Here is a 15,094-nt window from a genome sequence, read left to right on the forward strand (position 1 = left end):
ATTAAATATAGGATAACCACTAATTGTTACTTGTATATTAAATTATTGGATTGAAGTGATAATTTACAACAGTATCAACTGATTACATTAATTTTATCCTTCTAACAAATGGCGGTTAATCCTTTAAAAACAATAATGACAATAATGATTTATGATAGGAATAATTAAGACTTTCACCTTTTATTAAACGAAAATTCATTGATGATCCGGAAAAAAGTTATTCTAACTCCGTATATGACCGGGATTTAAATAATCTTGTCATAACAACTTACAAACAAAACATCAAAATGGCCCAGGCTGCTTCTAAAACGTGTGAAATTTGTGTTTCCGGACCTGGGCATAACTATTGTGAACAGTGTGACCAGCTGTTTTGTGATGGATGTAAAATATCTCATTTACGGACAAAGATGAGCAAGAATCACACATTTCTAAGTGGCCCAAATATAAACCCGGAAGTTAAACTATATTGTAAAGAACATGATGAAAACTTTATATATTATTGCCTGGAATGCAGTACGCCAGTCTGTAAGATATGTGCTATTAAAAAACACAAATCTCATGATTTTGCTGAAATCAAGGAATCAACTGAAGGAATCAAAGCTGAGGTCAAAATGGTGATCGACATGAAGATGAGAAACCTGCAGTCAAAGATAGCAGATATTAACCAAGGTACCCATACATATCAAGCTGATGTACAGAAAGTTATCCAGGCTATAAGAGAAGAAGGCAAACACTTGAAAGAGATAATTGATAAGAAAGTCGAAGGTCTTATTAATACACTGAAGGAGAAAGACACAAGGAATGTTCAAACCTTACTGTCTGTTGGCAATGAGTTAAAAACAGCTTTGGATAAGGCAAAGGAGCAGCAGCAGTTTTATCAAGACATCCAGGGTATAAAAAATACTACGAAATTGTTGCAAAAACTAAAACAAATAAAGTCACAAATCGATCAAATACAAGAAAAACAGATTCCTATTGTGCCATCAGTCAAATATGAAAAAAAGACAGTAGCAGAGAGTGAAATAGGGAAACTGTTTGGGGAAGTAACATTTGGGTAAGTTTGTTCTTAGTTATTGATTCTATGAAATTGCTTTGAAAAGTCTTTAATATTGTCTTTTAATATACTTTGGATATCTCTTTTCAACTGCATATGGATGAATAAATAAGGCATTGTCCCCGTCTTGTTTCAAAATTACATTATATACTTGTATCTCAGATAATCAAAGTTCTCCAGATTTAATAGAATATGCGATACTGAAATGCCTATATATACACTGTTATTCATAATTGTCAGTGTTCTCGGATCATTGAATAAAATAACCAGCATTTCATGAGTTACAAAACAAGCAAATTTATGCGTTGACTTTATAGAATCCTAAATATATGTTTACGGTTTAAATTGGAATTCAGTAGGATTCAAAATCCGCCTAGTACATATTTAAATTTCAATATGTACTTAAAGAAATTAGAATTCCGATTTATACTTTAAGTAATTAAAATTCAGTACAAATCAGGATTCCAATATCTTCTACTGAAAAATGGATATCCAAATGTGAAAAAGAATCATTCTGAATTTATAGTAAATTTTTAGTAGGATCAATGCGAACTACTAAAACAAAAAAAGATGTTGTTATAATATGATTTGTTTTTCTTTCTCATTGACAACATGTCAAATACGTTGAATACATTTTGGTTTCTGTTAATATTGTCATTATAATTACTCACAATTGACCAACAAATTAAGTTATAATCCAAAAATGAAGTTATAATTTGAATGAAAGTCATGAAATACCTGTACTCTAAAGAGATTCAAAACCATGAAGGAATTTTTATAAACCAATGATATAGCGAATTTTAGAAAAGATAAAGGAATTTTAGAAAAAAAACTTTGCTGTGAAATGAGTTCATAGGAAAAAGTTACTCCTATTTATAAAAGGATGTTTCAGGATCCTACTGAATCCTATTGTACTGTAACATAAACATCTCAAAACTGTTATCATGGCTATGTTTTTATCATTATCTTTTGAAAAAGTCAAAAAGATAACAAAACAGACCGTGTATATTTACGCCAAACATTTTTCATTTTAAGCTGAAAAAATTGATTTTGCAAAATACTCTACAAATTTAAAAGTTTATTGGTTTGATAAATGTATCAAAAAACTGTTGAATTCACTTCTGAAAAATCATTTTCGTTATGAGATTAGAAATTTGTAATTTTCATGATATTACAATATTTAATTTCACGAGGATAATATAAAAAGTAATGATAAGTTTGTCTTTAAAAGATTTCATCTTATCAACAGTTTGAATAAATAAAAACATTTGAATTTGATTGCTTTAGATAAAAACAAATTTCAATCTCCTTCCTAAGAACAAAATATTGAAATTGCTTACCTTAAGCACTTTTCAATTTGCCTTAAAAAATTGAAAAATGAAAAAGGCTCCAACGTGGAGCATTTTTCAATTTGTCTTTCAAAATTGAAAAATGAAAAATGCTCCAACTTGGAGCATTTTTCAATTTGCCATGAAATATTGAAAAATGAAAAATGCCCCATATTGGTTGAATTTTCATTTTTTAGAAAATGTTCTAAAAAATGAAAATGTTTTTGTGTGTAGCATTTTTCGATTTTTGTAATCGTTTGACAAAATGAAAAATGTTCTAAAAAGGTTAAAGAAATTGATATAAAAGATATTGAAAAATAGATAATCAAATTATTTTTTCATTCATTGTTAACACTTTAGAAATTTTGTTTTTATGCTTTAAATATAATACACATGTGTGTATGTGTGAACCCGTAAATGCACATTTATAACCTAACCCCGAAAAGATAGGTGAAGAGCAACGCACCAGCAATTTTTTACTGATGTGGCACAGAATATCATGCAATCTTTATTAATATTCTATATGTATCTGTTAAATCAAATAGATATTGGTATTTTGAATTCATTGATAAAGATATTTAATTTTACTCTCAAGTTTAGTATTGTTTTAAAAGTTAATAAACATTTAATATAAGATCTGAGCCATTTATAAGTGTTATGATCAAGGTATAACTATGCCTGATTTGAAAACGAAGTTGAGGTTTTTTAAATGAGTATGCAAAGCTGGTAACAATAACAAAGTGATCTAAGCCCCAACGACAGAAGAGAGAGTTATTCACAAATGTAAAGTAAAAAAAATGTAAGATGGACTTTTAATAAATTAAAATTTCGTACTTTCATGCACTGGCTACGCGTTTGGTAATATCCTCGGTGACAACCTAGAAAAGATGTAAAGATAAAAACAACACCTAGGAAAGCTGTTCTTTTCCCAATCTCCATATATTCCTTCCAAATACGGCTTATTTTTGAAGTCATTTTTTATCTAGATAACATTAATTTTTTCACTGTTTTTGATTTAATTATTTACTAAAGCTATTCAGATACCAATAGTGCTTTAACATTTGACATCCATCGTCTCAGCTGTTCAGAATTACTCGGGTTACTTTTTGGTCCCGCGAACAGGGTGTTGATTTTTTTTTCTGTTTTTAACTGAAATACATTATTTTGGGAAAACTAATCAGGAATGAAGTCGACTAAAGATACGACTGTCGTTAGGAGAAATTTTGAAAACTTAGGTGTATAATTGTTCATGTTGTCTTTTGTTTTTATATTATGGTTTATTTGGTAAATGTATAGTAAAATAGGTTTGATGTTGTCAAGACTGATATTGCTGATTACTTTGTTCATTTTGAGACAGATTTTCTATTATTTAGAATGAATGTGAGGTGGCATTTCAGTTATAAATGAACTTCAAATGTGAAGCTAGTTTACGTTTCTTTAGATATAAGAAGATGTGGCATGAGTGCCAATAAGACATCTCGTCTTCTAAGTCACAATTTTTAAGATAAAAACCATTATAGGTCAAAATACGGTCCCTACACAGAGTGTTGGTTCACACCAAACAGTAAGCTATAAAGTGTCCCAAAAATGACAAGTGCAAAACTATTCAAACGGGAAAAACAACGGTATAATCTATATACAGAACGAGAAATACTTATGAATCACATGAACAAACGACAACAATTAACATTAGAAGATAACAAAACCTTTAAACAGACTTATTAAGAAGGGATATAGTTACTATACTGTTGTCAGGTCATTAAAGTTTGCATATTTTGGCTTAAATATTGATTCACTTATAGGGTCTTTACATCGGAATTAAACAGATTTATTTAAAAAAAAAACAGTTGTTGGCATGACACGGGTTATGTTCTCCTCTTAAATACTTTATGATTGTATAATACTAAACCCCTAACGGGAGTTGCCTGGAATTCCTACGATGAAGACGTAATCGTTCAATCAGTTTAATTGAGGCTTGGAGCTGGCATGTCAGTAACTGCTAGTAGTCTGTTGTTATTTATGTATTATTGTCATTTTGTTTATTCTCTTTTGTTTTCTGACAGAGGACTCGGAATTCTCTTGATCTGAATTTTACTGTGCGTATGGTTATGCGTTTACTCTTTTACTTTGGCCAGATGTATTGGGGGAGAGATCTCAAAAACATGTTTAACCCTACCGCATTTTTTGCACCTGTCCCAAGTCAGGAGCCTCTGGCCTTTGTAAGTCTTGTATTATTTTTATTTTTATTTTTTTGTGTTTAGTTTGTTTAGTATGACGTCCATTATCACTGAACTAGTATATATATATTTGTTTAGAGGCAAGCTAAAGGACGCCTCCGGGTGCGGGAGTTTCGCGCTGCATTGAAGACCTATTGTTGACCTTATGTTGTTGTCTGTTTTATGGTCGGATTGTTGTCTCTTTGACACATTCCCCATTTCCATTCTCAATTTTAGAAAAGGGTATTGTCTATATAAAAAATAGAAGGTTCAAAATTATTATGTCTGAAGCTGTCAGGGACAAGATAAAAATTATCAATATTTTGAGTCAGAGATGGGAAATCTTCCAATGATGCCCGCCCCTCCCCCCTCCAAAAAAAAGTAAACAACACTAAAATCTTATTCCGACATTACATATGAAATTTTATTTCATTCACGTGAATGATGTTTGAGTGACTCGGTATGCGCCTTTTCCTAATTATACATAAATTCCTCTTTTTTTGTTCTCCAGATCCCACCTTTGGTGTCCCCTTTATTTCATTACCCAATTTTTATAATCCTATATCCAACATCCCCTTTTTGTAACCTCAACATCAACCCTCTCTATATCCCACTTCGAGGGCTACTTGCAAGATTAATTTTTATGCCCAAAATTATCAGCCTGATATGGAACAGTTTCGTGATCCCTGTAAAAAAAAACAAAAAAGTTATGACTTTCTGTTTACATAACGAATATAAAATGGGAGCGGATGAGCTACAAACAATATAATAGTATAAAAAAGCGGCAACATCGATAAATGTTTTAATAAAATTATTTAGTTTAGTATGACGTCCATTATCACTGTACTATTATGCATATTTTAGGGGCCAGCTGAAGGACACCTACGGGTGCGGGAATTCTCGCTACATTGAAGACCCATTGGTTGCCTTCGGCTGTTGTTTGCTCTATGGTCGGGTGGTTGTCGCTTTGACATATTCACCATTTCCTTTCTCAATTTTATTTAAAATTTCTCAAATTACAAGAGTGCACGCGCTGAAATGTCTCTACTTCTTTACTAATCATTGATATTATGGTGAGGGGGGTCGGAGGGGTCCTGATTCCGAAATCATGGACGTAAAAACATGAAATAGCGAGGTCCCGAAAAAGGTTCTGCCCACTCCTATGTTGATAGTCCTAAATATAAAGCTATCCTACAACGATCACATAAACTTAACATGGTCCAAGAAAATTAGGCCAAGATCATTTAAACACAACAAGAAATACATGTACTCCTTACAATAAATCACTAAGTATAATTGACCTTTTTCTTATAGTTTCTAAGAAACAGACTTAACCGAGAAAACTAAACACACGAACCATGAAATTAAGGTCAAGGATCCGAACCTTGGCAGGCAGAGGTGCACAGCTTACAATTTTTCCATACAGCAAATATATTTAACATATAATTGCTTATAGTGACACGTTTAGAATTTCCTAAATATTTGACGTGAATAGAAAATCCTAGTTTGTCGTAATTAGAGTTGTCGATTATATATACATGTGGTTGTTTTGTTGGTGTGTTTCGTTTTTGTTAACTCTATAGTCCGTCGGAAATGAATAACAGTATTTGACAATCAAAATGATCTAGGCCCGTTTCAGATGACAGAGGGTCCATTCCGGAAAGTTATAAATCAATACACGAGACTGGATACATGAACTTTCACATACTTTATTTTTCCATCTAACATGTATATGAACAATCACAGTTCATAAAGCATATTTACAAAACATTAATCATGGCAACATACATTAACCCGCCGCTGCTCGTAGATCGAGAGCGGGGCAAACCGGTGCGTCACATGGTTCTCTCTATTTCTATCCCCTTTTCGTTTCAAAAGTAACCTTTATAAAATATGATCATAGAAACGTTTTTGACCAATGAAAACAGAAAAGGGTTGATGACCATTGTTATCAAAAAGTATTCTCACGACATAATCTTAATCCATAAATATTTCCTAGTAACGCTGAAACGACTAATACATGTCTTTTATAAAATTATTTGAAAAATAGTTCAAAATCTTGTTTCCTAATAAAACGCATTTCTAGCGTAATAAAAATATTGAAACTAAATTACGCACAAGAAATAAAAGTTGATGCCAAACACGACACAAAAAGATGAAAATTCTAAAATTCACAATTTCACGCATTTTTACAACATGACAATAGTTTAAGAAAATTAGACCAAAACTAAAAAAACTGAACACTGAGCAATGAACAGTGAAAATGAGGTCAAGGCTAAATAAAACCTGCCAGACTGACATGCACATCATTAAATATTTCCATACACCAAATAAAGATGACATATTGCATATGTTAGAAAAAAAGACCAAATATAAAAAAAACTTAACTTTGACCACTTAACCATTAAATTTGATCAAGGTCTGATAACCACTATCATGCTTGACACATCTATATCATTTCCGTTATTGTTCAATAAAATATCGTCATTCGATCTCGATGGACCAGCAACACGTTGTGACTCAGGTTGGATTGGTTGATCCGGCATGTTTACTGGATCAAAATTCGATTCAGAGGCTCCTCTGATTCTACATCTATCCCTACCATCACAACCCCTATTTCTGGTACATTTTGTTAAAATGCTTGTGTTGTTTTCGAGAGTTCTACGTATTTTAAATGACAATTAGATGGAATTAAATTGAACAGTATTTATATGGAACATGATGTTGACGATATTGACGAGAGCGTAGTTAGATCACGGTATGAAAGTGGAAAGGTCTTAGACTGATCGTTGTTAGAGCGGGAAAACAATGAAAATCCAAACCTTCATCCTGCTCGTACCGTGATCTCACCTTTTAGATCGCGGTGAGCGTTGTGCAATATTGGTCTAGTGTGATTTGGGCATAAAACATGCTCCTTGTTTCTCTACCTTTCCTATTGTTCAAAATGAGAAACTGGTTCTCGTCTTGTATTTTTGCTACCATACGTAACCTGCTTTCATCGTGTCAGAATACATTTTTTAATAATCGTGAAATATATATCACTTATAGTTCAGTAATTTCATTTATTGTTATTGATCGTAACGCAATCAATAAACATAATCAATACAGAAGAAACGTTGCTATCTTACTTTTTCTTAGTTTCCCCATTATCATCATCAATTGATACATGTACATTTATAAAAATTCATATATATGGCACATGAAAATATATAACGCTGCCGCACGCTCTCCGTGTATTCATTTACTCTATTCGTGAATGGCGTGCTTTGTAACTGACCTGACGAGTACTAAACTAAGTGTAATTTCATAAAAAAAAAAGATGTGGTATGATTACCAGAGAAACATTTTTTCCCCACCAGACATTAAATGATGATGAAGTAAGCAAATATAATTCATGGTACAGTCTTCAACATTTAGGAAAACCAATACCTCAAAGCAAGCTACAAAAGATTTCAAAATGAAAAATTTAAAACAATTCAATTCATTCTTGAAAAAAATAATTTTACGGCTCATATATAGAACTCTAAGTGATTAAAGATCACGAAACTCGTTTTAGGTGCACAACCATCCCCTTAACATTGAACAGTGATAAACAGCACTATAAAACTTCTTATAAAATCAGTTGAAAAGACTTGACTCATTAAATAAATAAATAAATAAATAAAGGGCTACGCTGTAAGCCCATGATACTCCCCTTGTCCTTATGTTTGAAATGAATTTTCTCAACGAATAAATGTCCTTGGCCGTTTCCGACATTTTTTACAGAAGAAAAATTCCACAACTGTACAATATCAAATCAGAAATTATATAAAAAAACCAAAAGGGTACTTATTTTAATAACTGAAAAACATGAAAGGTAGCTTACATGTAAGTCAACAGATATAATGAAATTCAAAACAGTGTGGCTGTGGCCATTGATTGACACATTAAATTCATCCATTGACTGGGACAATTTACATGAACGTTTGTCTGTAACGACCACTGTTCACGACGTACCTACGATAGACATTTAAACTGTGGGGTCACCAAAGGTTTCTTAACGCCTTTAATTATAAAATAATTCAAAAAATTAATCAGGAAAAACCTTTATGTTTTGATTTATATAATTGATATAAATCAAAACATCGTGTTATTTCTGATTAGTTTTTCGAATTACTTTATTAAGGTGTTGAGAACCTTTGGTGACTCCATAGTTTAAGTGTCTTTAAAAAGTACATAGTGAGCAGTGGTCGTTACATACAAACGTTCACCTAAATTGTTCCAGTCAATGGATGAATTTAATGTGTCAATCAATGACCACAGCCACACTGTTTTGAATTTCATTCTATAAACAATTCACTAAAGATTTATAAAATTTTGTAAAAGTTTTTATGAGTGATTGTCCAAACACTGGAGAAAAAAAACTTTTTAAAGCATAAAATTTCATGACACGGAAACGTAAAATCTGAAATTTTTAAAAACCGAAAGGGAGCATACGTCAATAGATATAAACAATTATTCGAAGTTTGATTAAAGTTGATGGAAGCAATTTTGAATTATTGTCCGAAAACTGGAAAATCACCCCTTTTTAAGGATAAAATTTCATAACATGGAAACTAAAAATTTTAAATTTATAAAAATCGAAAGGGAGCTTACGTCAATAGTCAATAATCAATTCAACAAAGTTTCATAAAAGTTGGTGGAAGCGCTTTTTTCATTAATTGTCTGAAGTGTGGGCGACGGACGGACGGACAACAGTATACCATAATATGTCCCATTTTAGACGGGCGTATAAAAACCAAGAAACAAGTTATTAAAAAGGCTAAACGCATAGTACAGATACAAACGTGCTTGAAGTTTGTGATGGTATAAAGTTCTAAGCGAATAACAACCTATAAACCATCATGTGTCTGAGTCTACAAAATCAGTCATGCAGTAGAATTGCAATGGATTTTGACAAAAACAAAATACGATAATTTTATTATCGACACCTGTTAGGATTATAAATCAATTGTGTATCAAATAGATCGACAGTTAATTTTTATCAATCTTTTTCTGTAAGTTTGTATTCTCAGCAGAATCTCTATTAAAACTATGGCTTTATAATTCTCTTCATACCTTTTTTCTATTACATCGAAACACGATGATTTGATATAAACTGATATGAACAGAAAAAGATGTCGCTTACACGGCAGCGAAATAACAACCCAACTAAACATATAATCTACAGTCTCTTGGGAAGCACTTATATTGTATTTAACAGATGACAGGGGTCTCTATACATATATTATGTCAACCTCCGGGTTCAAGTCTCTGTCATGTCATTTGGGAGTAGAAAAGAACACTACCAAGATAATGATACATAAGAAAAAAGCGACATGACTCACTAGAAGACGATTTTTACACACACACACGAAACTTGTACAATGACAAATGATTTATCTATTAAATATTAACTTTTTATTGACCTTTCTTTTGACTAGCAAACAAAAATTAAGGCTATTTAAAAGAGATGTTGTAGGTCCCGAATAAAACGCAAAATCCATGACCGATCATGGTAACAGTCACGAAAGCAGACGGAATGTAGGATGAAAAACTTCAATCAAATAGTTTGGGTGGGAGAGGGTGAGGGGTGTAAAATTGCAGCAAATTTTGTTTATCCAAAATCGATTTTACATATGTCCATATTTTACAATCAATTTTTCCCAAATCAAGTTAAGAAAAAGTGGGGGTGTCAGTGAAAAAACTATGTGAATTAAGTTTTTTTTTATGTCGTCCTTTACTCCTTGGCTTTGTGGAAGCGTTGACAATGTGTACTATACGCTGTCATCATTGCAGCAATTAAAACACTATGTTTTTCCGTTGGTGCCCCCCCTTTTTTTGTGGGGAAAATTTGGTTGATTATATAGGTAATCACTGAAGCATGACTGGAGTGCACCCTTTTAAGTTCAGTCAGAGCCCCCCTTAAATGAAAAGTCCTGGATCCGCCACTGCTGCTGTCGTAAATGGTGGTAGCGAGGATTAACTGTCTCTAATGCTTTACCAACTCTAGCCTCAGACTCGTTGATTCCTTTGCTTGATAAATGGCCTGTCATCATTTTACGACCGCGTATGTGGGTCCAACTTGAAAATAACACACACTATGCGCACATCATGTTTTAAATGTAACTACTAGTATATATTCCATGTACATGATGCATATGGTTTGGAATACGTTTGTGTCGATCTGTGTCGATCTGGATTTTTTTTTTTTTACTTTTTTTTTTTTATTTCAAAAGAAGATTGTCAATGACTGAGACCATTTTTTGTGTCGACCTATTTGTCCGACAATACTCGTTTTTCTTTCACATATTAAAGATGTAAAATCATATTGAATAAAAGGTAATAGAATGTACATAAAACAGAACCTCATGGGAACTGTCTTATGTTTGTTGAAATACTATTCACATAATTATGATATATTCTTTGCTACATTTGTTTTTCCGGTTAAAGCAAATATTTTTTTTTTTTTCAAATTTTTTCAAATTAATATAAGAAGTCATTTATCCTTCGAAATATAAATTTACCACAAATACATGCATGCAAGTTAATTTCATATTTTTCTTTATTAGATGATGCTTATTTGATATGTTGCGACAAAGAATTGTGATCTTGTAAGCTTGGGAAAACATGTTTGCATTAACAGATTCAAAATATGGGAAATGCTGTACAATGCAGAAAAATACAAATTTGAAATCAAATACTTATCAGAATAATATAACATCTACATCCCTTCCTCCCCACCCCTATCCATCCGCGAACCCTGTTCCGTGAGCATGTACAAAAACTGACATAGACAATATCTAATATTCTAATATATTCCCTTCTTTTCTAACATGTTAAGTTTGACACTTTCAGCCACGATATGGTTAAGATAAATGCTCCTCCATATACTCTGCATCGCCTATTAATTTCATTTTCAGAACAAAAACGGCTTATTGTTTGCGCTAATGCATGTTTACTTTTCTACATTGGTTAGAGGTATAGGGGGAGGGTTGAGATCTCACAAACATGTTTAACCCCGCCGCATTTTTGCGCCTGTCCCAAGTCAGGAGCCTCTGGCCTTTGTTAGTCTTGTATTATTTTAATTTTAGTTTCTTGTGTACAATTTGGAAATTAGTATGGCGTTCATGATCACTGGACTAGTATATAATTGTTTAGGGGCCAGCTGAGGGACGCCTCCGGGTGCGGGAATTTCTCGCTACATTGAAGACCTGTTGGTGACCCTCTGCTGTTGTTTTTTATTTGGTCGGGTTGTTGTCTCTTTGACACATTCCCCATTTCCATTCTCAATTTTATGTTTGATTCCTAAAGAATTTGATATCCTAGGGGGGGGGGGGGGGGGGGGGGGGAGGAGGATTTGTTTTTGATCGGTTATTTATTTTTGTAAACTAAGAGGACAGATTATTCATTTTCTGCACTATTGAAGCAAGATTTTTCATTTTCATTAAAGCAAGGAACTGATTATTCATTTTCACCACTATATTTTTGATATTCGAAAACATACATTTTTTAAATGATTTGTTTATTATAACAAGTTTAAATAATACATATAGTATAGTCAAGTCATTATGTACCATTTAATTAGATTAACCATACCCCTCTGGAGAAATGAATATTTTAAATTCCCAACTGCATATACATGTATTGTATACATACATAGTATTAAAGTTTAGTTAGAACTAGGCACTTTTTAAAATGTATTGGCAAACATAACGCCGATTGGAGCGATGCACATTTTTTTTGACGGGTTTGGAGCCACTGAAGGCCCAAGAAGCTATAGAACAAATGATGCAAAGTCATGCTTTCTGGGTGTTCCAAAGACCCTTTCATAATCTGAAAATGAAGTTTTGTTTTAATAATTTTTTGACAATACTTTGGTCTCAAAGCGAAATGAATAAATTCAGTGTAAGACTGAAGTTTCTAGGGACAACATCAAAAGACCAATGTGCATGATAAAGCAAAAATGGAAATCACATAGTTAAGTCTGTGGCATCTGTTTTTTTTAAACTCATGATCAACTTTATAACAAAATTGCTAGATAACAAAAGGAATGCAACACTAACAGAATACAGAAGGGCAATCAATGAACACAAGACAAATAAATAAGAAACATTGATCCCGAAAAATCAGTGCTATAAGTCTGAGGGAAAACAGAACTTTCTGCTTGCAATGCTGTGAACACAATTTGATATGGAGACAAGCGTTTGGTTTTGAAATTTCCTACATGTAGTTACGGCCCTGTTAAAATAAAAGTGAGGTAAGGTTTCCTGAGACAATATACCTCAAGTTAAATGAAACCAATTTTCAGACATTTCAAGTATATTTAAATAATATTTATACTTTTGTGATTGAAAAATTTGGGAAGTGTTTCCCGATTGTTTTTGGGGAAAAAAGATGAATTTATGAAGAATCTGGTGCCATCTCATACTTTCGATTAGAACTGCTGAGTTATTTATTTTCTATACATTTCAAGTCAGGTAATTTATTTTCAAACTACCACAGAACAAACCATTTATTTTGTGATTATCAAGGCTGATCAAAATTTTCCTGCACCCCCCCCTCCCCCCCCCAGAATATCAAATGGTCGTCCCCTTACAACATGTACATGTATATAAACAAATGACTTCTTTCTTCACTTCGAGAGAACTAAATTAAAGATTTCAACCCCGACAATTCAAAGAAAGACATGACAAAGAAAAACAAAAGTCAGATATATAGACAGATTGATATATACAATGAATGACAGATCGATATATCGAAAGATAGATGAAAACATGTAGCTACAAAGACAGCTAGATATATAGATAAATAGAAAGAATGATTTTTTTTTGGTGGTCATTATCGTACTTGTCATTGTACCATTCTTGTTCGGTATTTGTTGATATCACACATAGTTCACACACATACACACACACACCTTAAAAAGATCTTCAAGATATATTGCGCTTAAAACTAGAAAAAAGAAAACGGAAATAGTAAAACATTTAATAAAAAGTGTCAACAATTTAAACATTTAAAACGCCTATTTTGAAACAAATTACATTTTCGTTCATATTATTACACATTTAAATAATGAACATTTTTCAAATTTGAATATTGCACAGTAAAATGAAACATGAAAAATTGGAGCATTTTTCATTTTTCCATATCAAACGTCAAATTGAAAAATGCTCCACGTTGGAGCATTTTTCATTTTTCAATATTTGAAGTCAAATTGAAAAATGCTCCATGCTTGAGCATTTTTAATTTTTCAATATTTTAAGTCAAATTGAAAAATGCTCCACGTTAGAGCATTTTTCATTTTTCAATATTGTAAACTAAATTGAAAAATGCTTAAGGTCAGTATTTTCAATATTTGCTTTTACATGTAAGAATGAAATTGAAATCTGGTTTGTTTTCTAAAGCAAACAAATCCAAATGTTTAAATATATTTAAACTTTTGACAAAATAAAATCATTTTTAACACAAACTTATTGTTATTTGTTTCAATATCTTCGTAAAATCAAAAATACAATTCCATGAAAATAACAAATTTCAAATCTCATAGAGAAAATGTTTTTTCGAAAGTGATTTCAATAGATTTTTGTTACAATTTTCAAACCAACTACATTTAAAATTTGCAGAGCAATTTGAAAATTTATTTTTCATTTTAAAATGATAAATGTTTGGCGTAAATGTACACGGACGCAAAACAAAAACAAAACAGTACTTTTAATGCAGTTTGGGAACTGGTTTGCGTAATTTTTAAGTTATTTTAACATAGCTAATTCGGTTTGTTTATATTTAGAAATACACTGTTTTATTTGATTTTACATTAATTTACAATTTTGACGCACTTATAAGATGAGAATGAAGTTGTTGACAAGATCATAATTTCTTCTCAGAGAAACGGTCAAAAAAGAAGAAAACAAGACACCTCAGGAGAACGTCAGGTAGGTATTTGTAATAAACATTTAACAAAGTTGTTACTATTTTTCCCGTTTTTAATGTTCATCTCTACTGTGGATTTGACTTTTGCTTCAATAATGCAAAATATAAAAATACCTAGGTTTTTCTTCCGAAATTATATTTATATATAAGATTACGTTGTACATGTTGTACTGTTATTGATCTCTATAATTATCCTGTGTTCAATTGGTTTTGATTCTTCCGGAACCGATGAGTGTGATATAAACAAAACGCGCGTATAATATACTGCCTTTACTGTCTGGTTCTTTCTCTTGTAGACCTGCTAGTTTTATATAACAAACCCTAAAAACTGTTCAGTAATTTGGCAGTACCGTAAATTGCTTTATTAAAAAGTAAAATCACAAAAATACTGTACTCAGAGGAAAATATAAATTGGAAAGTCCCTAATTACATGGCAAAATCAAATGAAAAAAAAACACATAAAAAACGAATGGACAACAACTGTCATATTCCTGACTTGGTACAGGCATTTTCAAATGTTGAAAATTGGTTCTCGTTTTGCACGT

General features: G+C 31.9%; 1 protein-coding gene across 1 annotated transcript in view; it reads left to right on the top strand.

Annotated features, from left to right (window-relative positions):
- Positions 1–267: 267 nt before the first annotated feature.
- The window catches only part of LOC143043838 (E3 ubiquitin-protein ligase TRIM9-like), a 100,774-nt gene continuing 85,947 nt past the window's right edge, over positions 268–15,094 (top strand). Inside the window, exon 1 of the mRNA XM_076216019.1 lies at positions 268–1,054. Coding sequence (XP_076072134.1) covers positions 288–1,054 — 767 coding nt within the window. The 5' untranslated portion in view covers positions 268–287. The remainder of the gene's footprint in view (positions 1,055–15,094) is intronic.

The sequence above is a fragment of the Mytilus galloprovincialis genome, chromosome 8 (genome assembly GCF_965363235.1).
Source record: "Mytilus galloprovincialis chromosome 8, xbMytGall1.hap1.1, whole genome shotgun sequence".
NCBI classification, from domain to species: Eukaryota; Metazoa; Mollusca; class Bivalvia; order Mytilida; family Mytilidae; genus Mytilus; species Mytilus galloprovincialis.